Raw genomic sequence first — 25,730 nt, 5'->3', positions numbered from 1 at the left:
ATCGTTGTCTCTGATTGGGAACCATATTTAGGCAGCCATATTCTGTGAGTGTTTCGTGGGTGATTGTTCCTGTCTTTGTGTTTGCACCAGATAGGGCTGTTTTGGTTTTCGTTATTTCATTTAGTTTTTTTTTGTAGTTTTTGTATGTTTAGATTTTCCTTCATTAAAATATAATGAATCACCATCACGCTGCATTTTGGTCCGATCCTTGTTCTACCTCTTCATCAGAGGAGGAGATAGAAGAGAGCCGTTACAGAATCACCCACCCCACCCAGACCAAGTGGCGTGGTAACAGGCAACAGTGGCAGCAGGAGCAGCGCGACAAGAATTTCTGGACTTGGGAGGAAATCCTCGACGGGAGAGGACCCTGGGCTAAACCAGGGGAGTGTAGCCGCACCAAGGTGCAGTGAGAGAAGGACTGGACATGGGAGGACGAACTGGACGGTGAAGGACCTTGGGCTCAGCCTGGAGAATATCGCCGCCCCAAGGAAGAACTGGAGGCGAAGAAAGCGGAGAGGCGCTGGTATGAGGAGGCAGCACGGCGACGCGGATGGAAGCCTGAGAGTCAGCCCCAAAAATGTATTGGGGGGGGGCTCACAGGGAGTATGGCTATGCCAGGTAGGAGACCTGCACAAACTCCCTGTGCTTAGAGAGACCGGGCAGGCACCGTGTTATGCTATAGAGCGCACAGTGTTTCCAGTGCGGGTGCATAGCCCGGTGCGGTTCATACCAGCTCTTCATATTGGCTGGGCTAGAGTGGGCATCGAGCCAGGTAAGGTTGGGCAGGCTCGTTGCTCAAGAGCTCCAGTGCGCCTGCACGGTCCGGTCTATCCAGAGCCACCTCCACACACCAGTCCTCCAGTGGCAGCTCCCCGCACCAGGCTTCCTGTGCGTGTTCTCTATCCAGTTCCACCAGTGCCAGCACCACACATCAGGCCTACAGTGCGCCTCGCCTCTCCAGCGCTGCCGGAGTCTCCCGCCTGTTCAGCACTGGCAGAGCCTTTCTCCTCTCCTGCGCTGCAGGAGTCTCCCGCCTGTTTAGCGCAGCCAGAGCCTTCCTTCTCTCCAGCGCTGCCGGAGTCTCCTGCCTGTTCAGCGCAGCCTGAGCTGCCAGTCTGCATGGAGCAGCCTGAGCTGTCAGACTGCATGGAGCAGCCAGAGCTGCCAGTCTGCATGGAGCAGCCAGAGCTGTCAGTCTGCATGGAGCAGCCAGAGATGCCAGGTTGCATGGAGCAGCCAGAGCTGCCAGTCTGCATAGAGCTGCCAGTCTGCATAGAGCAGCCAGAGCTGCCAGTCTGCATGGAGCTGCCAGTCTGCATAGAGCAGCCAGACCTGTCAGTCTGCATGGAGCAGCCAGAGCTGCCAGGTTGCATGGAGCAGCCAGAGCTGCCAGTCTGCATAGAGCTGCCAGTCTGCATAGAGCAGCCAGAGCTGCCAGTCTGCATGGGGCTGCCAGTCTGCATAGAGCAGCCAGAGCTGTCAGTCTGCATAGAGCAGCCAGAGCTGCCAGTCTGCATGGAGCAGCCAGAGCAGCTAGATCCGCCAGTCATCCAGACTCTTCCAGATCTGCCAGTCAGCCAAGACTCTTCCAGATCTGCCAGTCAGCCAGACTTTTCCAGATCTGCCAGTCAGCCAGACTCTTCCAGATCTGCCAGTCAACCAGACTCTTCCAGATCTGCCAGTCAACCAGACTCTTCCAGATCTGCCAGTCAACCAGACTCTTCCAGGTCCGCCAGCCAGCCAGGATCTGCCGGAGCCAACTACCTGCCTGAGCTTCCTCTCAGTGCTGGGCTTTCCCTCAGTGCTGGGCTTCCCCTCAGTGCTGGGCTTCCCCTCAGTGCTGGGCTTCCCCTCAGTGCTGAGCTACCCCTCAGTCCCGAGCTACCCCTCAATCACAAGCTGCCCCTCAGTCCAGTGGGGTTCTGGGTGGGGACTATTGGGCCATGGTCGGCGGCGAGGGTGGATTATCCCAGGACGCGAGGGGGAGGAACTATGACATTAATGGAGTGGGGTCCACGTCCCGAGCCGGAGCCGGAGCCGCCACCATGGACGGACGCCCACCCAGACCCTCCCTATGGTTTTGAGGTGTGTCCGGGAGTCCGCACCTTAGGGGGGGGGGTTTCTGTCACGCCTTGGTCTTAGTATTTTGTGTTTTCTTTATTTATTTGGTCAGGCCAGGGTGTGACATGGGTTGTTGTGGTGTGTTTTTGTCTTAGGAGTTTTGTGGGGTGTCTACGTAGTCTATGGCTGCCTGAGGCGGTTCTCAATCAGAGTCAGGTGATTATCGTTGTCTCTGATTGGGAACCATATTTAGGCAGCCATATTCTGTGAGTGTTTCGTGGGTGATTGTTCCTGTCTTTGTGTTTGCACCAGATAGGGCTGTTTCGGTTTTCGTTATTTCATTTCGTTATCTTTGTAGTTTCTGTATGTTTAGTTTTTCCTTCATTAAAATATCATGAATCACCATCACGCTGCATTTTGGTCCGATCCTTGTTCTACCTCTTCATCAAAGGAAGAGATAGAAGAGAGCCGTTACATAAATAAGTTCCGGAGTAAACATTTGCTTATCGTAAGAGTAGGGGTGTTAACCCTGATGTCCTACCTAAATTCCTAATCTGGCCCTCATACTGTCACCTAATCATCCCTAGCTTACGATTGGCTCATTCCTCTGCCCTGCAACTACTCCCCAGGCTGTGAATGAGTTTTCAGTCAATTTACCTGGTAAAAAAAGAAGGGCACCTATTGGTAGATGGGTAAATGTTTAAAAAGCAGATGTTGAATATCCCCTTGAGCATGGTGACGTTATTAATTATACTTTGGATGGTCACACCCAGTCACTACAAAGATACAGGCGTCCTTCATAACTAAGTTTCTGGAGAGGAAGGATACCGCTCAGGGATATCACCATGAGGCCAGTGGTGACCTGTCATTCAGGGCAGAGCTCCCAATTTTTAGCTAAAATAAATACAAAAATATTTTATACATTGGCTCGTGTTCTGTCACTCATAAGGGCGCTACGTCACCACCAAATCTAAGGGTAAAGCTAGAAAATTCAATCCCGTTGGGTGCTGCCATAGAGTTACATTAGAAGTGCCCATCCAAGAAGGCTCAAGGTCATTGGCCACAGATAAAATTACTATCCCATTATGTCTACAGTAGCTTTGATTGGACTGATGTCAACATCATACTTTCAAAATCTTAGCTGACAGTCATCATCATGAATCAAGTTGACAATCTACTGGCAAATCCTTTTTAATCCTTGTCATATGAAGATAAATAGTGAAAAGAAATTATAGATAAAATGTGTCGGTGCTCATTGGACAACAACAAGTTGGAAATTGCAAATTCAACAATGAGTGGTTTGGAAAGAATTAGTGGCTAACTGCAAGTATTGCAAAGCAATCACTAGCCTGCTATTCAGTGGAGTGGCTGTGTGGTCCAAGTCTATGTTTAAGGGTCTCTTTGCCAAGCTTTAATGATAAACATTCAACATTGGCCATGCTGTCAATCCAGCAGGATTTTTGCCGTGCTCAAAACAACTGTTAACTCAGAACTGGGAAATCTGACTTCAGTGAGTTCAAGACAACTGGGAACTTGGGAAAAAATGAGCTCTGACTGGGAAAATACATTTTAAACGGTCATCCAACTCAGGAACTCTGGCCTCTTTCTAGAACTCCGACCTGAAGATCACTGATGTCATCATATTTCAACCTTGTTTTAACCAGAGTTCCCAGTTGTCTTTAAAGCACCATAAATCCAGAGAATACCAGACTTTGATGACAAAGTTTTATCACGAAGGACCGCCGTGCCACCTTCCTGTTGAAGTCAGCACAGCACAACAAGGTGTCCAAAAATGTATTGTATGCTGCTGCATACATTATGTAATATGCCATAGAGATATGTGTACTGTAGCTAAGTGTATGTTGTGTAGTAAACTGTTAGTAGCCCATGTGCCTCATCCTTAAAATTTGGTCTATTTTCCCCTCTTAATTTTACCAGCTATTCTGACTTGGTGGTGCACATGTAGCCTATAACCTGTTTTAGAGAAATGTAATCAATGAATATTGTAGGAGCTTTCATTGTCTGCTTATATGCCCCCTTCATTTATCCTATGGTTCTGACTTGGTGTACAGGGAAAACACTGTAAGAACGGCCCATGTTCTGAATTCTGAATTTTTAAAGGGCTGCTTCGCTGCCAGACAAGGCTCCGCTGATAACCAGGTGTAGTAGAGGTAAGGTTTTGGGACTGCTGTTGGGACTCTGCTGTTGGGATAGCTTTATGTTGTTCCTAACAGTTTGTGGGCACCGTTTCTTACTGTTATAGCGCAATTAAAGTATTGTTTAGCGTTGTGTTGTGGCTTTGCTGGCACACATTCCCAAAACATTAGTTTGCCCCACAAGATTTACATGCTAAAATAGCCACCATTCGTATGAGGCGAATGGTGACTTTTAAACAGTTACAGAGTTTAATGGCTGTGATAGGAGAAAACTAAGTATGGCTCAACAACATTGTAGTTACTCCACAATACTAACCTAAATGACAGTGTGAAAAGAAGGAAGCCTGTACAGAATAAAACTATTCCAAAACATGCATCCTGTTTGCAATAAGGCACTAAAGTAAAACTGCAACAAAAAAAACAAAAAATGTAAAACTTCATTTCCTGAATATAAAGCGTTATATTTTGGGCAAATCCAACACTCTTCATAATTTCAAGCATGTGGTGGTTGCATCATGTTATGGGAATGCTTGTCAACAGCAAGGACTAGGGAATTTTGGGGGATAAAATAAACGGAATAGAGCTAACACAGAAAAACTTGGTTCAGTCTACTTTCCAACAGACACTAGGAAACATTCACATTTTAGCTGGAAAATAACCTAAAAAAACAAGACCAAATATACATTGGAGTTGCTTACCAAGACGACATCGAATGTTCCTGAGTGGCCTAGTTATAGTTTTGACTTTAATTGGCTTGAAAATCTATGGCAAGACTTGAAAAATGAGAAATGATCAACAACTTACTTGTCAAAGCTTGGAGAGATTTTAAAAGAACAATGTGCAAATATTGTACAATCCAGATGTACAAAGCTCTTAAAGACTTACCCAGAAAGACTCACATCTGTAATCGCTGCCAAAAGTTATTCTGACATGTATTGACACGGGGGTGTGAATACTTATATAAATGAGATATTTCCGTATATCACTTTAAGTACATTTTAAATACATTTCTAACATTTTTAAAAACATGTTTTCACTTTGGCATTATGGGGTACTGTGTGTAGATGGGTGAGAAAAAAGATCCGTTTAATGCATTTTTAATTCAGGCTGTAACACAACAAAATGTGGAATAAGTCAAGGGGTTATGAATACTTTCTGAAGGCCCTGTAAGATACCCTTAGAGTGACATGACACCTTAGTGACATGTGTAGTAGTAACAATGTAACTACAGTAGCATGTGTTTTTCTGTGTTCTTAAGACTTGGGACTTCATTAAGAAACTGTTCTTACGCAGAGATTTCATACCAAGGCTGCACATAGAGAAATTCAATAGAGAGCTGACTCTTCCATATTCTGCATAGCAAAGAATCAAGTCAGTTCTATAAACGTTACACATTTCTATGTGATCTGAACCGTCCACAACAATAAGCCCCTGTATCATCATTTACCTGTATTCCATAGATGGGGTCCTCAAAGAGATAAAGGTCTGCTGATGGGCTGTCCTGGAGGTTGCCTGACAGTAAGTCCCTGAGGGTCTCGTCCTCCCCACAGACCTCCATAGCGGACACAGACACAGCCAGGCTGGCCCCAGTCCTCTCCCTCCTCCTCCTCTCTGTGTGACTGTAGAACCAGGAGATGGCACATGGGATGACCCCTAAACTCTGGCTGCTGCTATCACTACCCATCATGGTGTTCGACTTCCCTGTTAACCACAATAATAAGACACACACAACACAGTCAGTTTGGGTGCTCTGTGTGTGTGTGTCTTTGTGTGTGTGCGTGCGTGCGTGCGTGAGAGGGAGAGAGAGAAAGAGACAGAGCATCTTGGTAAAGAGCTCGCGGGTAGGGGGGGGGAGCTTCAGAGTTGGTTTATTGAAACTGTCAGTATTTACAGTACATGTCCCAATTGTAGGGTTAACTTGGAGGACAGAGGGGATAGAAAGGGCAGATTTCCACCCACATTAAGGTTCTAACAAAACAGTTTTAATTGTCCACACCCAAAACACTGTCAAAATACCATCTTCTGAAATGGAAGTTATTTAAGCAAGGCTCAAGGTGGTGTGTTATATGGCCAATATACCACGGCTAAGGGCTGTAATCCAGGCATTCCGCATTGTGTCGTACATAAGAACAGCCCTTAGCCGTGGTCTATTGGTCATATATACCGCAATCCCCCTAGGTGCCTTATTGCTATTATAAACTGTTTCTCAACGTAATTGTCACACCCGTGCTATACAGTCTGATGTACCAGGGCTTTTAGCCAATCAGCATTCAGGGCTTGAACCTCCCAGTTTATAATACAGAACATATTTCCTCCAATTTAATAATGAATTTATTGATAATACCAGATTGGATTTACATACGGCACTTTACATTGTGTGCCACTGCCACTTACTAGCAGACACTTTTATCTTCCTCCAATAAGCACTTTGAAAAAAAGATGCCACTTAGTACCAAAAAGGGTTCTTCCCTGACCCCCACAAGGAACCCTTTCAGAACCCTTTTTATAGAGCTTTTTATAGAGCAATGTGTAGAAGCCACCTAAGTGATCCAGTATAAAGGAGGGAGGGACTTTTGTCCCGTATTACAGTACCATAACTCTAGTGATCCGTGACCTAGGTTTACTCACTCTAATCCAAATGCTAATTGAATTAAGGTAAGAGAATTGGTTTTGTCCAATTAAAGGCGAACCAGCCTGCCATCATTCATTCCAGAGGGCCATTCTATGGAGGGAGGGAGAGAGATTGATATCCCCTGGCAGCCGACCTGCCGCCGTCTACACCGCCCGACTAATTCAATCTGATTTACGGTCGGTCGGTGGCGTCATGTGTAGTAGAAAGGTATAGCTCCAAGGAGACACTGCCCTTACAGGAGAGAAAGGGGTTTTATGTATTTGTGTCACACAGACAGTCATCTATTAAAAGCCTTTAGTAAAGCTAAGTGGATTCCATTTTCCTAATAGCAGAGCAGAGATCGTTTTACAGTCCATTTCGTTTTTTAGTCCACCTCGGCCTTCTCATCCTGACTGACAAAATATTTGTGTCATGTTGACGTGTTTTGCAGGCAGAGCGACGGCGGAAGAAGCTTAAAAACACTTGGGATGTATTATGGATGAATCTCCCGCTGTTATTTATCGAAGAGGTGGAAAATGAATGGAATGGAAGATGGGATGAATAAAGGAGAGGACGGATGGAACACCTCCCATGCCACCACAGCCCCCATAGGGAAAAGAGAGATGGAACACCTCCCATGCCACCACAGCCCCCATAGGGAAAAGAGAGATGGAACACCTCCCATGCCACCACAGCCCCCATAGGGAAAAGAGAGATGGAACACCTCCCATGCCACCACAGCCCCCATGGAGAAAAGAGAGATGGAACACCTCCCATGCCACCACAGCCCCCATAGGGAAAAGAGAGATGGAACACCTCCCATGCCACCACAGCCCCCATAGGGAAAAGAGAGATGGAACACCTCCCATGCCACCACAGCCCCCATAGGGAAAAGAGCGATGGAACACCTCCCATGCCACCACAGCCCCCATAGAGAAAAGAGAGATGGAACACCTCCCATGCCACCACAGCCCCCATAGGGAAAAAGAGATGAAAGATGGAACACCTCCCATGCCACCACAGCCCCCATAGGGAAAAGAGAGATGGAACACCTCCCATGCCACCACAGCCCCCATAGGGAAAAGAGAGATGGAACACCTCCCATGCCACCACAGCCCCCATAGGGAAAAGAGCGATGGAACACCTCCCATGCCACCACAGGTCCCATAGGGAAAAGAGAGATGGAACACCTCCCATGCCACCACAGCCCCCATAGGGAAAAGAGAGATGAAAGCGATGGATGCAACTCCCATGCCACCACAGCCCCCATAGGGAAAAGAGAGATGGAACACCTCCCATGCCACCACAGCCCCCATAGGGAAAAGAGAGATGAAAGTGATGGAACACCTCCCATGCCACCACAGCCCCCATAGGGAAAAGAGAGATGAAAGCGATAGATGCAACTCCCATGCCACCACAGCCCCCATAGGGAAAAGAGAGATGGAACACCTCCCATGCCACCACAGCCCCCATAGGGAAAAGAGAGATGAAAGCGATGGAACACCTCCCATGCCACCACAGCCCCCATAGGGAAAAGAGAGATGAAAGCGATGGAACACCTCCCATGCCACCACAGCCCCCATAGGGAAAAGAGAGATGAAAGCGATGGATGCAACTCCCATGCCACCACAGCCCCCATAGGGAAAAGAGAGATGAAAGCGATGGATACAACTCCCATGCCACCACAGCCCCCATAGGGAAAAGAGAGATGAAAGCGATGGATACAACTCCCATGCCACCACAGCCCCCATAGGGAAAAGAGAGATGAAAGCGATGGATACAACTCCCATGCCACCACAGCCCCCATAGGGAAAAGAGAGATGAAAGCGATGGATACAACTCCCATGCCACCACAGCCCCCATAGGGAAAAGAGAGATGAAAGCGATGGATACAACTCCCATGCCACCACAGCCCCCATAGGGAAAAGAGAGATGAAAGCGATGGATACAACTCCCATGCCACCACAGCCCCCATAGGGAAAAGAGAGATGAAAGCGATGGATACAACTCCCATGCCACCACAGCCCCCATAGGGAAAAGAGAGATGAAAGCGATGGATACAACTCCCATGCCACCACAGCCCCCATAGGGAAAAGAGAGATGAAAGCGATGGATACAACTCCCATGCCACCACAGCCCCCATAGGGAAAAGAGAGATGAAAGCGATGGATACAACTCCCATGCCACCACAGCCCCCATAGGGAAAAGAGAGATGAAAGCGATGGATACAACTCCCATGCCACCACAGCCCCCATAGGGAAAAGAGAGATGAAAGCGATGGATACAACTCCCATGCCACCACAGCCCCCATAGGGAAAAGAGAGATGAAAGCGATGGATACAACTCCCATGCCACCACAGCCCCCATAGGGAAAAGAGAGATGAAAGCGATGGATACAACTCCCATGCCACCACAGCCCCCATAGGGAAAAGAGAGATGAAAGCGATGGATACAACTCCCATGCCACCACAGCCCCCATAGGGAAAAGAGAGATGAAAGCGATGGATACAACTCCCATGCCACCACAGCCCCCATAGGGAAAAGAGAGATGAAAGCGATGGATGCAACTCCCATGCCACCACAGCCCCCATAGGGAAAAGAGAGATGAAAGCGATGATACAACTCCCATGCCACCACAGCCCCCATAGGGAAAAGAGAGATGAAAGCGATGGATACAACTCCCATGCCACCACAGCCCCCATAGGGAAAAGAGAGATGAAAGCGATGGATGCAACTCCCATGCCACCACAGCCCCCATAGGGAAAAGAGAGATGAAAGCGATGGATACAACTCCCATGCCACCACAGCCCCCATAGGGAAAAGAGAGATGAAAGCGATGGATACAACTCCCATGCCACTCCACACAGGAAAAAGATAAAAGATGAATTCAACAGATATATAAAAGACATTGACGAAAGAGATAATAGCCACTCCCCTTATAAGGTTTGGTCTTCATGGCCACTTAAAACAATGCTACTTTCCTGATGAAAATAACATCATAGATGAGCATAGGCTGGTCATGCTGATCAACAGTATGCATGTATGCTTTTGGCTAATGCTGGTTTTGCTGCTGACTAGCCTTCGCTGTGTTTCTGCTGGTGCCTTCGCTGTGTTTCTGCTGGTGCCTTCGCTGTGTGTCTGCTGGTGCCTTCGCTGTGTGTCTGCCGGTGCCTTCGCTGTGTTTCTGCCGGTGCCTTCGCTGTGTTTCTGCCGGTGCCTTCGCTGTGTGTCTGCTGGTGCCTTTGCTGTGTTGTTGCTGGTGCCTTCGCTGTCTTTCTGTCGGTGCCTTCGCTGTGTTGTTGCTGGTGCCTTCGCTATGTTGTTGCTGGTGCCTTCGCTGTGTTTCTGCCGGTGCCTTCGCTGTGTTGTTGCTGGTGCATTCGCTATGTTTTTTGTGGTGACCAGCAATCACTGTGTTTTCGTTGTTCCCAGCCTTTGCTGTGTTTTTGCTGGTGACCAGCCTTAGCTGTGTTTTTGCTGGTGACCAGCCTTAGCTGTGTTTTCATTGGTGACCAGTCTTCGCTGTGTCTTTGCTGGTGACCAGCATTTGGTACGTTTTTGCTGCTGAGCAGCCTATGCTGGCTTGGAAAGTGATATTTAATTCCAATTAGAATTCAGCCAGAGTGGGGCTCTCCAACAACTGGAACTTTTATTCACCCACAATGTGGATTCAGAATGACTGCCAGGGTTAGAAAGATGAATAAATAAGACTAACTAAACAATCTAAACTGGAACAACCATTTCAGTAACAGGTGCAATAAGTCCAACGAACAGATTGGATTAGTTTAGAACAATGATTTTTTTTTTAAATAATAATCTTTGTGTGGCATAATGTACATACCAAAAATACAACAAACAAAACAGATATTGAAATAAACAATTCTAAGAATCAACTGCAAAATATGATAATGATGGGCTTGGTAAGACCAGTTTGCCCAGCTAGAGCAGGGATAGGCAACCTTTGCAGGCCTGCAGATATATATTTTTGAGAGTTAGACTAGTAGAATACACACAAGGTGCAATTTCAAAATAGTGTTATGTCAGTCACTGACAGTCACTTGATTAGCAATGTCAGCTAACATTTTTAATATTGGTAAATTAGTCTAGCCAGCTATCTAAACTTGTAGTAATCATATATCGTTTTGTCACTCTCACTCAGCTATAGTATTAGATATTGCAAACATTTATCTCCACCCTTCAGCAAAATGTTAAGAATTGTAGGAAATTAGTTGTAAAATTACATTTTTTTTCTCTCCACTTCATGGCTAGATCATTAGAATTGCATGCAATTATAATAAAATCCTCAATCTTCTCTCTGCCTAATGGCAAGATGTGTTTCTCTCCACTGTCAAGGTGAGAGAAAACAACATTAGTGAAATAGGGCCCTCAAAAGGCTATGGCCAGCTTTGACTGCATGTGTAGGTACACACACCTGGGAGCCACTGCAGCCCTTCGTGATGAGTTCAGAGTTGCTAGAAAGATTGCTAGATTGAAACCCCAAGCTGACAAGGTAAACATCTGTCATTCTGCCCCTGAACAAGGCAGTTAACCCACCGTTCCTAGGCTGTCATTGAAAATAAGATTTTGTTCTTAACTGACTTGCCTAGTTAAAAAAAAGTAAAACATTTCTTTTTTTTAAAGACCATGGACCAGTTTTACATTTATGCTGGTTTATGCAGTTTTGTTCATTACTTACCTGCTTCACCATGTCCAAAACACAGAATACATCCGTCTGCCCCGTTGACCACAGAACGGATGACGTCAGGCAGAATACCTACACACACCTCCGCCTAGCAGAAAAGATAAAGGAGGGATCGAAAAATAGGGTGAAAAAAAGGAGAAAAAGTGGGTGAAAAAAGGAGAAAATGAGGGTGAAAAAAGGAGAAAAAGAGGGTGAATCCATCCATCCACCTTCGCATTCGTCCAACTGTTTAAAACGCAAATAACACTTAAGCGGAGGGGCATGAATGAATGAAATGGCTGAGTGTGTCCGATCCATCAAACAACACTAACACACACAGCTGGGAAAGGAACGAGGCTGGGAGGCTAAGATAACAGCGCTCGATATAGCGATGGCTGTCTGCAAACGGCATTTTAAGTCCCATCAGTTTTCAGGTCATCAGACAGAGATAACAAACCAACCGTACTGTACTCTACCCACTGACCTGGGTTGACTCTAGGGGGTAGGCTGCGTCAAAGACATATGTCTTAGAGTGGCCCTTGGCTTCCCCAGCGTGTGCCGGCGTGGAGTTGGAGTGTGGCTGTTGATTGTGGTTGGTGGTAGGATCAATAAAGGTGACCCTTCTCTTGGCTGGGTCCACCCTAAGAATGGGTGGCTGGGGTTGGGAAGGGGGCACGGTGGGAGAGGGGCAGACTCGCAGCACCACTTTGACCTGTGTGGAGAGAAGAAAGCTGGTAGTGAAGATGTGATCATGTTTTTTTTTCAGTGGGGCTGTTGGGAACTGGTATGAACAGGTGTTGAGTAGGTAATTATACCGTAATGCTTGAAGTTATGTCAAATGTGTTTTATATATATATTATTTTGTTATTTGCGCCAAAGAAAACAGGTGATAGACAACAATACAGATATAAACTTATTTTTTTACAGTGTGCAGGTGTGGTTGGAAGCCCAAGGGCTTATATGAAAACCACACCACAAACAAACAATATACAATACATAAGTACAAATATAATAAAGGTTTGTTAAAACAGATTATCCTACTAATTATAAATATACAATTGAACTGATAAGCAATCACGATCAGTTCATGTTTAATGTGTGTGTGCATGTGAAAGTGTGTGCATGTGAATGTGTGTGCATGTGAAAGTGTGTGCATGTGAAAGTGTGTGCATGTGAAAGTGTGAAAGTGTGTGCATGTGAAAGTATGAAAGTGTGCGAGAGTTAGGCTATATGGAGGAGGTCCCTGAGTATTTCAGTTCATCAGGCTGACCCCCAGTCTTCACTTGAAGTTATTGTATAAAGTCCTAACGTGAATATTCATTATCCGACTTGAATCTTCTATCTAAAAAAAAGGTTTGGTCTCATTTTTACGATAAATGGTCCAGGTCGAAGACAAGATCTACATAGAAATCCATAAAAAGAGCATTTACTAAAAGGTTTAGTGGAAGCTAAAAGAGTATTTAAATATTCCATATGGGGGAAAAACAACAGTAAAAGCATTTTTTTTACACAAAATAAAACTGATAGAAGCAAGAAGGAAAGTATGAAAATCCATGCATTATTAAACACTCAAAATCCAAAACAATAATATCTAAATGCATCAGATGTGATTGTAGAATAGTCAAAGCAGCTGTCAATATGGGTCACAGGCAGGATGCTCTCGTTCTTTTAAAGGAGGTTGGAAACGACAGACACAGCAGTCGCATTAAACCCTAGGAGTTTCCCAGCGTTCCTGATTCTATTCGCTTCAATCCCCTGCTATTTATATGTTTCCGTTGGAATAGGTGTAAGAAGACGTTAAGCTAAACGGAGTAGGGATATCGCACAGCTCGGCAACTGAGGAGAGATTTCAAACGTCACTGGTAAAGAGTAAGAGAAAGGCAGCATTCTGCTGTTCACCCCTGTGAGATGGTGTCTCTTTTACACCAACTTAGTTACAAGAGAAGAGGAATGTAGAGGAAAACTTGTACAGATCAAAGCACACTGTCTGCCACTCTGACTTAAACAGCCATAGACTAGTGCTAGAGAGAGGATATAACTGTAGTAGCTGTTATTATAGCTGTTATTATAGGCTACACAGTTTACCCTGTACTATAAAGCATTGAAATCCTATAATTCAGTGTAACGAGTCTATGTAATTTTATGCTGTTAAATTGTCTGTAAAAGCACTATATAAATCTAATCAATGATACATGTTTATTAATTCATGTAGCTACATCCTATATATCCCGAGTAGGAACGCCACATGAACAGATTTCTGCTGTTCAGATATTAACTTAGGTCTACTAGAAATACAGTGGATTTAAAGGCTCTGAGAGGTTTTATGTTAAGTTAGCTAAGACCTCAACAGCCACTTAACTTAGTTCTCTGAGGTCTGACTCCGCACATCTGAAGGGTAAGAACGTCGCAGAACCACCAAGATGAAGTCAATTAACCATGTACTTCTGCTTAATAAACCCAGCTGAACTGAAGTTTGTTCCATCTGAGCGAGTCTAACCTCACCATGATGACATACCGCATGTGTTTGATAGATGTCTTTTTGTTTTCTTCTACTGCCTCTTACGGGGAAAGAAATCCAAAGGTAACGGAAAGTAATCTGACTACATTACTGAGTTGGGTAATAAATCCTTTCTTTTGGGGTTATGGTCAGGTTAAAAAAGGTAACTAATCTACATTTCCATATTTACTAATCCTTTTCTTGAAGATCAAGAATATAATTAATTGGAATGACTGTAAATCTGACAGACTTTAGATTTTAATGTAAAAATATAGCCTAATCATTTTATTATCTGTATTGAAGTAGAAAGCAATGGGTTAGAAGCCTACATAACCTAACATCCATTTCTGGCCAGCTATGTAAACTCTAACATTGACTTATCTTGTAATAGATGTCATTCAATTCTTAATATTCATTTTTGTCTTCTTCTAATGCCTCTTAAAGGAAAGTCATCTAAAAGTAAATGAAAGTAATCCGATTACGTTACTTTGGGTAATCCAAAAGCTATGTTACTGATAACAATTTTGGACAGGTAACTTGTAACTGTCACGGATTACATTTAGAAAGTGACCTACCCAACCGTGAACATAATCCATCAGCCTTGATTATGATGATGAATCATAATAAAAGCTAGTGATGGTAGCTTGTCTGTCTGCTATCTGTTGGAGGAAGTCTTGCTATGTAACTCCTACCCTGACTGTATGCTATTGAGCTTGTGTCACCGTATATTTATGGGGCTGAATTATTCAAGAAGCCATATACTGAGAGAGAGAGGAAAGGGGGGTGAGATAGAGAGAGAATGTGGGAAGGAGAACCGGAGAGAGAAAGGGAGAGGGGTGAAAGAGCGAGCGAGCGAGAGAGGCGGAGACAGAGAGAGGAAAAAAGGAGGTTCTCTCTGAGTTGGTCTGGGCTGAGTGCAGGTGGAATGGAGGGATGGGATGGAGGCCTGTTATCTGTAACTCTAGACCATCGTCTGTGAAGCGTGAGGGCAGCCATATTGATTTCGTCTACAGTATACCCCAGAGGGGGGAGGGCAGAGACAGAAAGGACATTAACACCACATTATAGCATTTCATAAAGATGGGGGTAGGTATTATGAGTGGCGATATAGGATCTTCTTCACTCCTCGACACAACCACTCTCACTTGCTTAATGACTCTCGAATCACATAAAAAAGTGTATGTGGGAGAACGATTTATTTATTTAATAAAACATGTATTAAAACATTTATTTAAACATGTATTTTCTACCAAACAAAAGTATAAACGCAACATGATAAGTGTTGCGTGTCCAATGTTTCATGAGCTGAAATAAAAGAACCCAGAAATGTTCCATACGCACAAAAAGCTTAATACTCTTAAATGTTGTGTACAAATTTGTTTACATCCCTGTTAGTGAGCATTTCTCCTTTGCTACGATCATCCATCCACATGACTGTTTAATCAAGAAGCTGATTAAACAGCATGATCATTACACACATTGAGAATATTTGGGATGCGCTGGATCGACGCGTACGACAGCGTGTCCCAGTTCCCGCCAATATTCAGCAACGTCACACAGCCATGAAAGAGTGGGACAACATTCCTCAGGCCACAATCAACAGTCCGATCAACTCTATGTGAAGGAGATGTGTCACGCTGCATGAGGCAAATGGGGGAAGCACCAGACACCGACTGGTTTACTGATCCACGCCCCTACCTTTTTTAAGGTATCTGTGACCAACAGATGTATATCTGTATTCCCAGTCATGTGAAATCCATAGATTAGAGCCTATTTAATTTATATCAATTGACTCATTTCCTTACATGCTTTAACTAAGTAAAATAAAATAAAATAGAATAGTTGCATGTGGCATTTATATTTTTGTTCAAATTCTCTTTTACATAAATGATCTGATTGGTCAAGAACGAGGTGAACAACTGACTACAGCTGGTTACCTTGCCAAAGTTGGGTGCGTCTTTGAGTTGGTTGGCAGCTTGAAGGAGGCAGGTGGGGACTGTGGGTGGAGACCTCTGGATGATGCCCCTGTAGCAGGTGTTGTAATGGGGGAGAGGAGACACGGGAGAGGGGGCAGACATTTGGCTCTTCCTCCTCGACGTCAGGCTCAGTTTCTGGGCTGCCCTGTGGAAAGATAGGATGTGGACATTTCAAAAACACAGTAGGTTCATCCTCAACTTCTGAATGATTATTTAAGACTTTTTATTAATCATCAGTAAAGAACTACCTGCAGGAGCACATGTCTACTCAGTAGACATCTAACTGACTAATTTTACACATACCTGACCAGAAAGGACAAAATTGCAGGAGCCATTGGACTGCTCTGGACAGCCACAGTCTCTTTCGGTCCCTCTGAGAACTCCTCTGAAAACTGGAGAGAAGTAGAATGATTATCCTAGGAGATACTACTTCAACTTTATTAGAATATCCATAGCCTGGGGGTCCAGTCTGTTTTGGCTATTAGCCAACTCCTCTTTGTGTTTGTTCAATGTCATGCCAAAGTACAGCTTGGCAATGATAAGAGAGTTGCCAACAGCACATCGTAATATAGCCCAGGGAATAGATGCCATTTGGAACGCAACCCAAGAGAAGAATCAATTGTTAACCTGTGGATGTGGGGCATCAGGATGAAAGCACATTAGGTAAATGGGACATTCATCATATAGCTCTACATATAGACTAGTAGTCACACATGGGACACATAGCTCCAAGGTTTAACGGAGACATGACTCAGACAATCAGACTCAGAGCCATTACTAAACCTACTGTGACCGTGCTGCATCTGACTATTCCACACCACATACCCTCGAGGATGCACGTGAAGAGTCTGACTCTTCAACCCAACCCTGCTTTCCCTTCCCTTCCCTCCAGCCCTAGTGTGTGTGTGTGTGTGTGTGTGTGTGTGTGTGTGTGTGTGTGTGTGTGTGTGTGTGTGTGTGTGTGTGTGTGTGTGTGTGTGTGTGTGTGTGTGTGTGTGTGTGTGTGTGTGTGTGTGTGTGTGTGTGTGTGTGTGTGTGTGTGTGTGTGTGTGTGTGTGTGTGTGTGTGTGTGTGTGTGTGTGTGTGTGTGTGTGTGTAAGCTTTGGCCTACTCCCTACTCTGTATATCTGCTGAAATGAAGTCAAAGAGCTTGGCCGCGAGCGAAAGCGACAGCCAGTGTCCTGTTTTATAGTGGCCCCCTCTGCAGCTCTACTGTCTCATCAATGTTTCAGCTTTTTAGGGCAAGATAACAACCCTGTTCCCCTTCCTCTATTGCTACTGCCACAGGAAATATCCAGCCATGTAATGCCAATTAGAGCCATGAGGCACCTTGGGGCATGACTAACATCTGGAATGAGATGGGTTTAGGGGGCATGGGGTAAAGTTCAATTCTACCTCAACTCCTTTCTAACTCTGAACTCCCTGTCCCCCACACCCTGAAGATCTCTCTTTCTCTTGCTATTTTTCTCTCTCTCTCTACCCCCCCACTCTGTCTCTCTCTACCCCCCTCTCTCTCTCGCTCTCTCTTTCTCTTTTGTCTTCACCCCTCTCTCTCTGTCCCTCTCCTCGTCCTCTCATCTATCTCAAACTGGAATGGTGTAAACACTCCCATTACCATTAGCATGAGGTCACCTAGCTTTGACTAACATTTGCTCTCCTTCCTCCAAGTGGAAAATCACATGAAAACACATCAATAGTCACGTTTCCATCCACAGCTTTTATGCGAGTAAAGTCATGCCATATAAAAAAGAATCACGACAGCTGTGAGGGAAACAGGAAGTCCAATTTTCTAGATGCCGTCCAGGTCATTCGTTTGTTCGACGTGGGATCTTTTTGTGCCTGTAAAATGAATTATGCGTGAAATAGTGGTGGAAACACCTTTGTGTGCAAATATTGATATAATAACCATCACATCAAAGTCAACTTGGAGTCACGCGATGACACGGGGTGTGGTCCTCCCACTATAACTCAATCAGGAAAGCATGCAGTTTATTAGGCTACAAATGAAATAAGAGATGATGAACTTCACAGGGCGGTGAAAGTGCATGATATGAGTAGGCACATTCGCTATTTGACGCAACAGTTTGGTGACAAAACTATCAGTAGAGTTGAAAATGTGATGGAAAAACAATGAACTTCAGATTTTTATTCAGTACATATAAACGTAAGCGGAAAAAGTACATTTTGTGTGCACTACGTATTCACGCACAGATTTTTATCTGCAACAAGTCCGTTTTGTGGAAACTCACCACTGTTGGGGAAAATGTGCACATTTTCTTTCATGCGGATTTTAGAATATTCACATGAAAATCTGTCACCAATTGGATGGAAACCTTCCTAATAGCAAACTTACACCGGTATAATATGCTCTGCTTTGCATATTGTCTAATAGACTATGGCAGCTAACCTGGTACCAGATCTGTTTGTGTTGCATACAGCCAACTCCTATGGTCATTGTTATGCCAACCATAACTGATCTGTGATCAGGCTAGTCCTCAGCCAGACAGCCACTCCACTGTCAGAAACTGACAGAACAGAGACCACTTCACTTCATTAGCCACAATGCACTGAAGGAGATATAGGTAGATTCCCAAATGGTGCCCTATTCCCTATATAGTGCACTACTTTTGACCAAAGCCCTATGGTAGGAGCCCTATGGCTGAACAAGCTACTGTAGCCTACTTAAGGCTCCTTAAATGCTTCCATCCATCCACTTTCGTCCCGGCTGTATTTACCACCTAGCCCTGTGAGGGTTACAATACTGCACTATGCATATTTCACCAGTCGTTAAATATGACCAGGCTATTGATCATCGTGCCGCCTGCTTTTTGACTGGCTGTTTTATGACGGAAAATAAATCACAACCCAATTCCCTCCATTAGCGATAAGGTTGCAAATGTACACTTCTCAGGATCTAATTGGGGCAGATCGGACGGAGTCAATCAATTCTGACAGTGACACCATCCTCTATGAGAGCATCCACTCCACTCCTCCCCTCTCCCCTTCCCTCCTCTGTGCTCCTCTCCTTTCCTCTACTCTCCATTCCTCTTTTAGATGTACACCACCTGCTAGGGGACGTGTCATGACTTATGATATTATCCTGATATTGTTCACGTTGCTTCCATTAGACTCCCTAATAACGATAGCTATTGTGATATCAAGGCAATATTGTGATATGCAACCTGTAGATTTTTAGATGTACAGTACCTGACAGGGAAAGATGGTGACTCCATTATTGCTGGACATTGATATGGAGGAGGCCAGCTGCTGCTGCTCCTCAACCCATCTCTCCATCTGAGCTGGGGTGGGTTTCAGGATCCTCCTAGGGTGGGTCTTCTGGGTGCTTTGACTCCTGGTGAAGCCTGAGAGGCGGGGGCTAGATGGTGCTGTGGAGGTGGTGGATCGAGGTCCAGGGGAGGGCTTGGCAGAGGAACTATGGGTCCTGGCAGAGCGTGACAGGTGGGGGCTAGATGGTGCTGCTTTGGTGGAGGTGGATCCAGGAAGGGGCTTGGCGGGAGATGTAGTGGCCCACTTGGCACGCTCCTCCCTGGCTAGGATCAGGTGGATGGCCTCCTGCTTCAGCTGGCTCAGGTGGGCACCACAGACGTCACAGCCACTCTGCTCGTCCTCCACAGCCCAGGCGTCTATGGTACCACTGTGGGTTTGGAGGTTGTCGTGGAGATAGGCTGACAAGGTGGAGTCCTACAGAAGGGATGTAAAGGGAATGTACAGTATGGTTCTATGCATTGAGTCCAAATCAATCACAAAAACAACAAATATCACAGTGAATTACAAAAGCGGGAAAAAAAAATGTAGAATTAATTGTCATTGATGACAGTCTGTCATTGAGGAAATGATGTATCAAAATGTGGCATGGTAAGAAGTAGGTCTATATCGACTTCCAGAATCAATCATTATAATAGCATCTATCATAGGACAGAGATGGTGGCATAGCACACTGTATGTTAGTTTCTGTGCCCTTGTTCTCCCTGAACTTCCATTCCAAGACCTTTCTGCCGCAAGCTGCTAATGTCAATGACCCACATTTTGAGTCCCAGACTACTGCAATATTGCATGAAACAAAGTCAACCAGAAAAATGCAGATGTGCCCAAACAAACTCCAAGCCAAAATCTGAGACCGAGCCTGGTAATAGATCTGTTTGTGCTGTGGAGCCAAACTTTGGGTTATGTGTTGGTCATAACAAAGAGGCAAATTGATCTTGGCCCAGGCAAATTGATCTAGGCCCAGGCAAATTGATCTAGGCCCAGGCAAATTGATCTAGGCCCAGGCAAATTGATCTAGGCCCAGGCAAATTGATCTAGGCCCAGGCAAATTGATCTAGGCCCAGGCAAATTGATCTAGGCCCAGGCAAATTGATCTAGGCCCAGGCAAATTGATCTAGGCCCAGGCAAATTGATCTAGGCCCAGGCAAAATAACGACCACACATTCTTAGAAAAAAAGGATCCAAAAGGGTTCTTTGGCTGTCCCCAGAGGAGAACCCTTTTAGGTTCTACTGTACATAACACTTTTTTTTCTAAGAGGGTAAGAGGTGGCTGAACAGCACAAACAGGTCTGGAACCAGACTGTCAGAGACCTGTATTTTCAGTAGGATTCATAACAGGCCAGATTTCATCATGGCCCTGGTCTGGAAATCAATACACTACAAGAAGCCATTATCAGATTTCTACTGACCGTCTCCGTCTGAACAATGAGGTAATATCTCCACATAATGGTCTGTGGTTCATTTTAAAACGTCCTCTTCTACTTCATATTCCTCTCATAGGAGAGTAAAGCAAATGTTTTCGTTGTACCTCTGGTAAATGAGGTTTGAAGGGGACATGAGTTGCTTTGTTCAAATATTAATATCAGTCTGAATCAGTTCACTCTAGGGGATAGCCTATGAGTCAGCTCAATGACAGGATCTGATGTCTGCTACATATCAGATGCAATCGGGAGAAAAACATCTAAGTAACTGACAATTTGGATTTGTCAAGGCAGCTAAAATATGTGACAACATCTCAAATATGTTGCAAATCTGTGGCTGAGTCACATGTTCTGACCATTTCAATTCAAACCCATTCAATTGTCACCAAAGTATATTGTATCACTACAATGAAAGCATGCTACTGTTTACTGCATAAAACACATTTTCATAGAAAGTGATGAAGTGATAAGCCTACCTTGCATGAGATATATTGAGGAATGACGAGGCTCCGTGCGTGTATCTTTAACACAGCCACAGTCGCGGTGCAATGCTCACAAATAACTTTTCCGTCAGATTTCCGAACGCTCCAACTTCCCACCATGGGGGGTCTAACAGTATCAAATCCACTGGTAATCCCAGGTCCTCCGGCGCAGGGTCTCGTCAGAGACCCTCGGGATGGGACATCCGTTTTTGGCCACGGAACTCCATGAGGGTCGGCGTTGGACCCGGCACCCTCTGGAGAGGGGCGATCTGTTGATTGACAGTCCTCGTGTAGTACTGTACCGCTCCCAGTCTCAGAGTCAAATCTGGATGATTTACATTGAGACGCATCTGTCTGTGAAATGTACAAATATCATGCACCTTAATATACTGCACACTGAAGAAAATAACCATGACATCATCATAACATAAATTGAAACTGATGTTTTACAAGCCTATGAGTCATCAAATAATATGTTGATACTATAACTGTGCAACCCACTATCTAACAACTTAAGATAAATACTGAATGTGGAAAAAGTATTATTGAATCAAGCGTCCCTTACCCAATACCTTCGGTTCCCTGCTGTGGGACATCTCTCCTTCTCTCTTCGAGTGAGAGATGCCATAGCAATAGGTTGTTGAGAAGGGAAAACGGAACAAAGCCAAAGACAAGGATATGCTGTCTACTTTACTCGGCCTTGTTTGTTTTTTTTTTTTTACACGGTTTAAAAATGAAAAGTATGAAGCAATTATATTATTCTAATCCCGTAAAGTATCCGCACTTGCGCGTCTTGTCATGTTGAGCTATTGGCTGTGTGAATGAAGGCGTGCGTAATGTCAGAGCGCATCAAGAGGGAGAGCGCGCAGGCATCCTACTGATTTAATTTATTTGTGCATTCCCCTCGTTGTCCACAGGGAGGCAGTGAAATGCAAACTATAAACGTGGCATTCGACTTATCTTTTTTAAACTGCTTTCTCAATTGAAGTTTATGGTCTGTAGGCCATGTGAAATATTCTGATTATATGGCCATTTGGGGTATTTCTTCGCGTTTTTTGGATATAATTGTGCCTAACATAATGCTTGTTCGGATGATAGCGGACTTGGCTATAAGTTATGTGAGTGTGTCTTGAGGACATTCCATGAACCAGAGTGCCGAAAGTTCATAGTGTGGGTTTTATGGTGGGAGTGTCTGGGAACAAGTTGAATTGATTCTCTCTGATCTTTGGAGAAAAAGTACACTCACTCACCACCTCCCACACAGATGACTTCTCGTTAGGAAATATGCTGTCAGCCATTACTGATAATGAACTCCATTTTGCTTGATAATTCTTAGATGGTAGGAAACCATATTTTACTGTACTGTGTTCTTGTGGAAATGTTACTTCAATAACCTGACATTCAATATATGTCTGGACATTGACAGATATTTGAATGTGTGTGTGGTTGAGGGGCGGTGGGGGTTCTCCAAAATGCACATGGATGCAACATGGATAGTATGAAACTTCCATAGTATGGAAGGCCAGTCCTGTCACTGAATTTTATAAATGTTGGTTCTATTTGGTATTTTATTAGGATCCCCATTAGCTGTTGCAAAAGCAGCAGCTACTCTTCCTGGGGTCCACACAGAACATGAAACAATGACATAATACAGAACATCAATAGACAAGAACAGCTCAAGGACAGAACTACATGAATTAAAATAAAATGACAAAATGCCCACATAGCCTACATATCAATACATACACATTAACTATCTAGGTCAAATAGGGGAGAAGAGTTGTGAGGTGTTGCTTTGTCTGTTTGTTTGTTTTTGTTTTTTTCAGAGGTGGCACCACAGATCCCATAGTAGTGGGGGGGGAAATTGTTTTCCTGGGGCCCAGAGTTTTCCCTGATCTGGCAGCCTAGAGAAACGTATGTAGCCTAGAGGAGCGCATACAATTCACTGTGATTGTTATCAGTAGGTTACAGTTGACCAGACTGAACCACAGATGAATTGTGCACGAGTTGATAAATCTTGAGGCAAATCAGTTTAAACAACAGTACTTTGTCCCTCTTTTCAACACTTTTGTGTCAATAAGCCGAATCAAAAGTGTTGGGGCAAATGCCAAATCGCCACATAATTTCAGGTTATTGGGGCCCTTGTCTGCTGGCCGTGTGTTCCTCGGTGGCTGTTGCCAGAGCCTGATGTTGAAATTACAATTAGTGATTAAAAAAGGTTCTGAGGACTGTGGAGAGCCTTCTGTGGTTGTTGAGGCACATCTGAGGTGGGAGTGGGGTCCTTACTTGTGGATCTTCACAGATGGGTAAAGGGACCAAGGCAGTGGGAGAGCAGGGTTTGGGATACATGTTCACCACTTTCAGATACACCAGGGTAGGCGGCGGTCTGATGGAGCATCAGTCTTCTCTGCTGAAATGCTACCACTAGTGTGGGCATTGGGATGGGTGGAAGAAGTGGGGCCTAAAATGGTAATTTTGTGTTCAGACACTTCTGCTAGCCTGGTCAAACTTAGAGAAGGGAAGTCAAAGACATAGCCAGGCCTGATGGCATCTGAGGGCGGCAGGTAGACCAGACCTGAGGGTGGCAGGTAACCTAGCGGTTAGAGCATTAGGCCGGTAACATAAAGGTTGCTGGTTTGAATATCCGAGCCGACTATATGAAAATCTGACAATGGACCTTTGAGCAAGGCACTCAACCCTCATTTGCTCCATGGGTGCTGTACTTCTATGGCTAACCCTGTTAAACAACCTATTTTGATACACACGCATTAACATCTGCTGAACCAATAAAACCAATCAAATGTGATTGGATTTGTGTGACAATAAAACATATACAGTACCAGTCAAAGGTTTGAACACACCTACTCATTCAATGGTTTTTCTTTATTTTGACTATTTTCTACATTGTAGAATAATAGTGAATACATCAAAACTATGAAATAACACATATGGCACAATGTAGTAACCAAAAAAGTGTTACACAAATCAAAATATATTTTAACTTTTAGATTCTTCAAAGTAGCCATCCTTTTCTTTGATGACAGTTTTGCACACTCTTGGCATTCTCTCAACCAGCTTCATGAGGTAGTCACCTGACATGCATTTCAAATAACAGGTGTGCCTTGTTAAAAGATCATTTGTGGGATTTCTTTCTTTCTTAATGCATTTGAGCCAATCAGTTGTGTTGTGACAGGGTGGGAGTGGTATACAGAAGATGGCCCTATTTGAAAAAAGACCAAGTTCATATTATGGCAAAAACGGCTCAAATTAGCAAAGAGAAACGACAATCCATCATTACTTTAAGACATGAAGGTCAGTCAATCCGGAACATTTCAAGAGCTTTGAAAGTTTCTTCACGTGCACTCTACACTACTAAAGTTTGCTATGAAGAAACCACTACAAAAAGTTCTACAGCTGCACCATCGAGAGCATCCTGCTCGGCCTTTGACCGCAATGTACTACAGAGTGTAGCTCGTATGGCTCAGTACATCACTGTGGCCAAGCTTCCTGCCAGCCAGGACCTCTCTATACCAGGCTGTGTCAGAGGAAGGCCCTAAAAATTGCTAAAGACTCCAGTCACCCTAGTCATAGACTGTTCTATCTGCTACCGCACAGCAAGCGGTACCGGAGCGCCAAGTCTCGGTCTAAAAGGCTTCTTAACAGCTTCAACCCCCAAGCCAAAAGACTCCTGAACAGCTAATCATGGCTACCCGGACTATTTGCATTGTATAATCTATGCACAGTCACTTAACCTCCACCTACATGTACATATTACCTCAATTACCTTGACTAACCTGTGCCCCCGCACATTGACTTTGTACCAGTACCCCCTGTATACAATCAAATCAAACTGTATTTGTCACATGCATCAAATACAACAGGTGAAATGCTGACTTACTACAAGCTCTTAACCTACAATGTAGTTTTAAGAAAAATACTTGTCAAGTAAAAAAATAGATAAGTAAAAAATAAGAAATAAAAGTAACCAATAGTTAAAGAGCAGTGGTAAAATAACAATAGCGAGGCTCGCACAATTGGCCCAGTGTCGTCTGGGGTAGGCTGTTATTGTAAATAAGAATTTGTTGTTAACTGACTTGCCTAGTTTAAAAAAAGGTTAGATAAATAAATAAATATATACAGTGGGTACTGGTACAGAGTCAATGTGTGGGGGCAACGGTTAGTCGAGGTAATTCAGGTAATATGTACATGTACAGTGGGTAGACTTAAAGTGACTATGCATAGATAATGAGAAACAGAGAAAAGCAGCTTTTGCACTTTAATTATTTGTTTTCTTCTTTTTAATTTTTTAATTTTTTAATTTCATTATAGTTTGTAAATACTTTCTTAATTACTTTTCTTAAAATTGAATTGTTGGTTAAGGGCTTGTAAGTAAGCATTTCACAATAAGGTATACACTTGTTGTATTCGGCGCATGTGACAAATACAATTTGATTAGATTTTTACAGGACACGCATAAGAAGAAAAGACTATCATGGGCTAATAAACACGATCAATGGACATTAGACCAGTGGAAATCTGTCCTTTGGTCTGATGAGTCCA

The 25,730-nt window shown here is 44.2% G+C and overlaps 1 protein-coding gene across 1 annotated transcript in view; it reads right to left on the bottom strand.

Moving 5' to 3' along the window:
- LOC123990962 (kinesin-like protein KIF26B) overlaps positions 1 to 21,971 on the bottom strand; it is a 36,646-nt gene extending 14,675 nt beyond the window's left edge. The window contains exons 1-8 of the mRNA XM_046292023.1: positions 21,736 to 21,971; positions 21,165 to 21,524; positions 19,190 to 19,684; positions 16,286 to 16,374; positions 15,944 to 16,127; positions 11,994 to 12,221; positions 11,525 to 11,618; positions 5,665 to 5,918 (exon numbers count right to left, since the gene is read on the bottom strand). Coding sequence (XP_046147979.1) covers positions 5,665 to 5,918; positions 11,525 to 11,618; positions 11,994 to 12,221; positions 15,944 to 16,127; positions 16,286 to 16,374; positions 19,190 to 19,684; positions 21,165 to 21,524; positions 21,736 to 21,798 — 1,767 coding nt within the window. The 5' untranslated portion in view covers positions 21,799 to 21,971. The remainder of the gene's footprint in view (positions 1 to 5,664; positions 5,919 to 11,524; positions 11,619 to 11,993; positions 12,222 to 15,943; positions 16,128 to 16,285; positions 16,375 to 19,189; positions 19,685 to 21,164; positions 21,525 to 21,735) is intronic.
- Positions 21,972 to 25,730: the final 3,759 nt, after the last annotated feature.

Source organism: Oncorhynchus gorbuscha, linkage group LG12 (genome assembly GCF_021184085.1).
Source record: "Oncorhynchus gorbuscha isolate QuinsamMale2020 ecotype Even-year linkage group LG12, OgorEven_v1.0, whole genome shotgun sequence".
In the NCBI taxonomy this organism is placed as follows: domain Eukaryota; kingdom Metazoa; phylum Chordata; class Actinopteri; order Salmoniformes; family Salmonidae; genus Oncorhynchus; species Oncorhynchus gorbuscha.
This window is presented reverse-complemented; position numbering and strand designations above follow the sequence as displayed.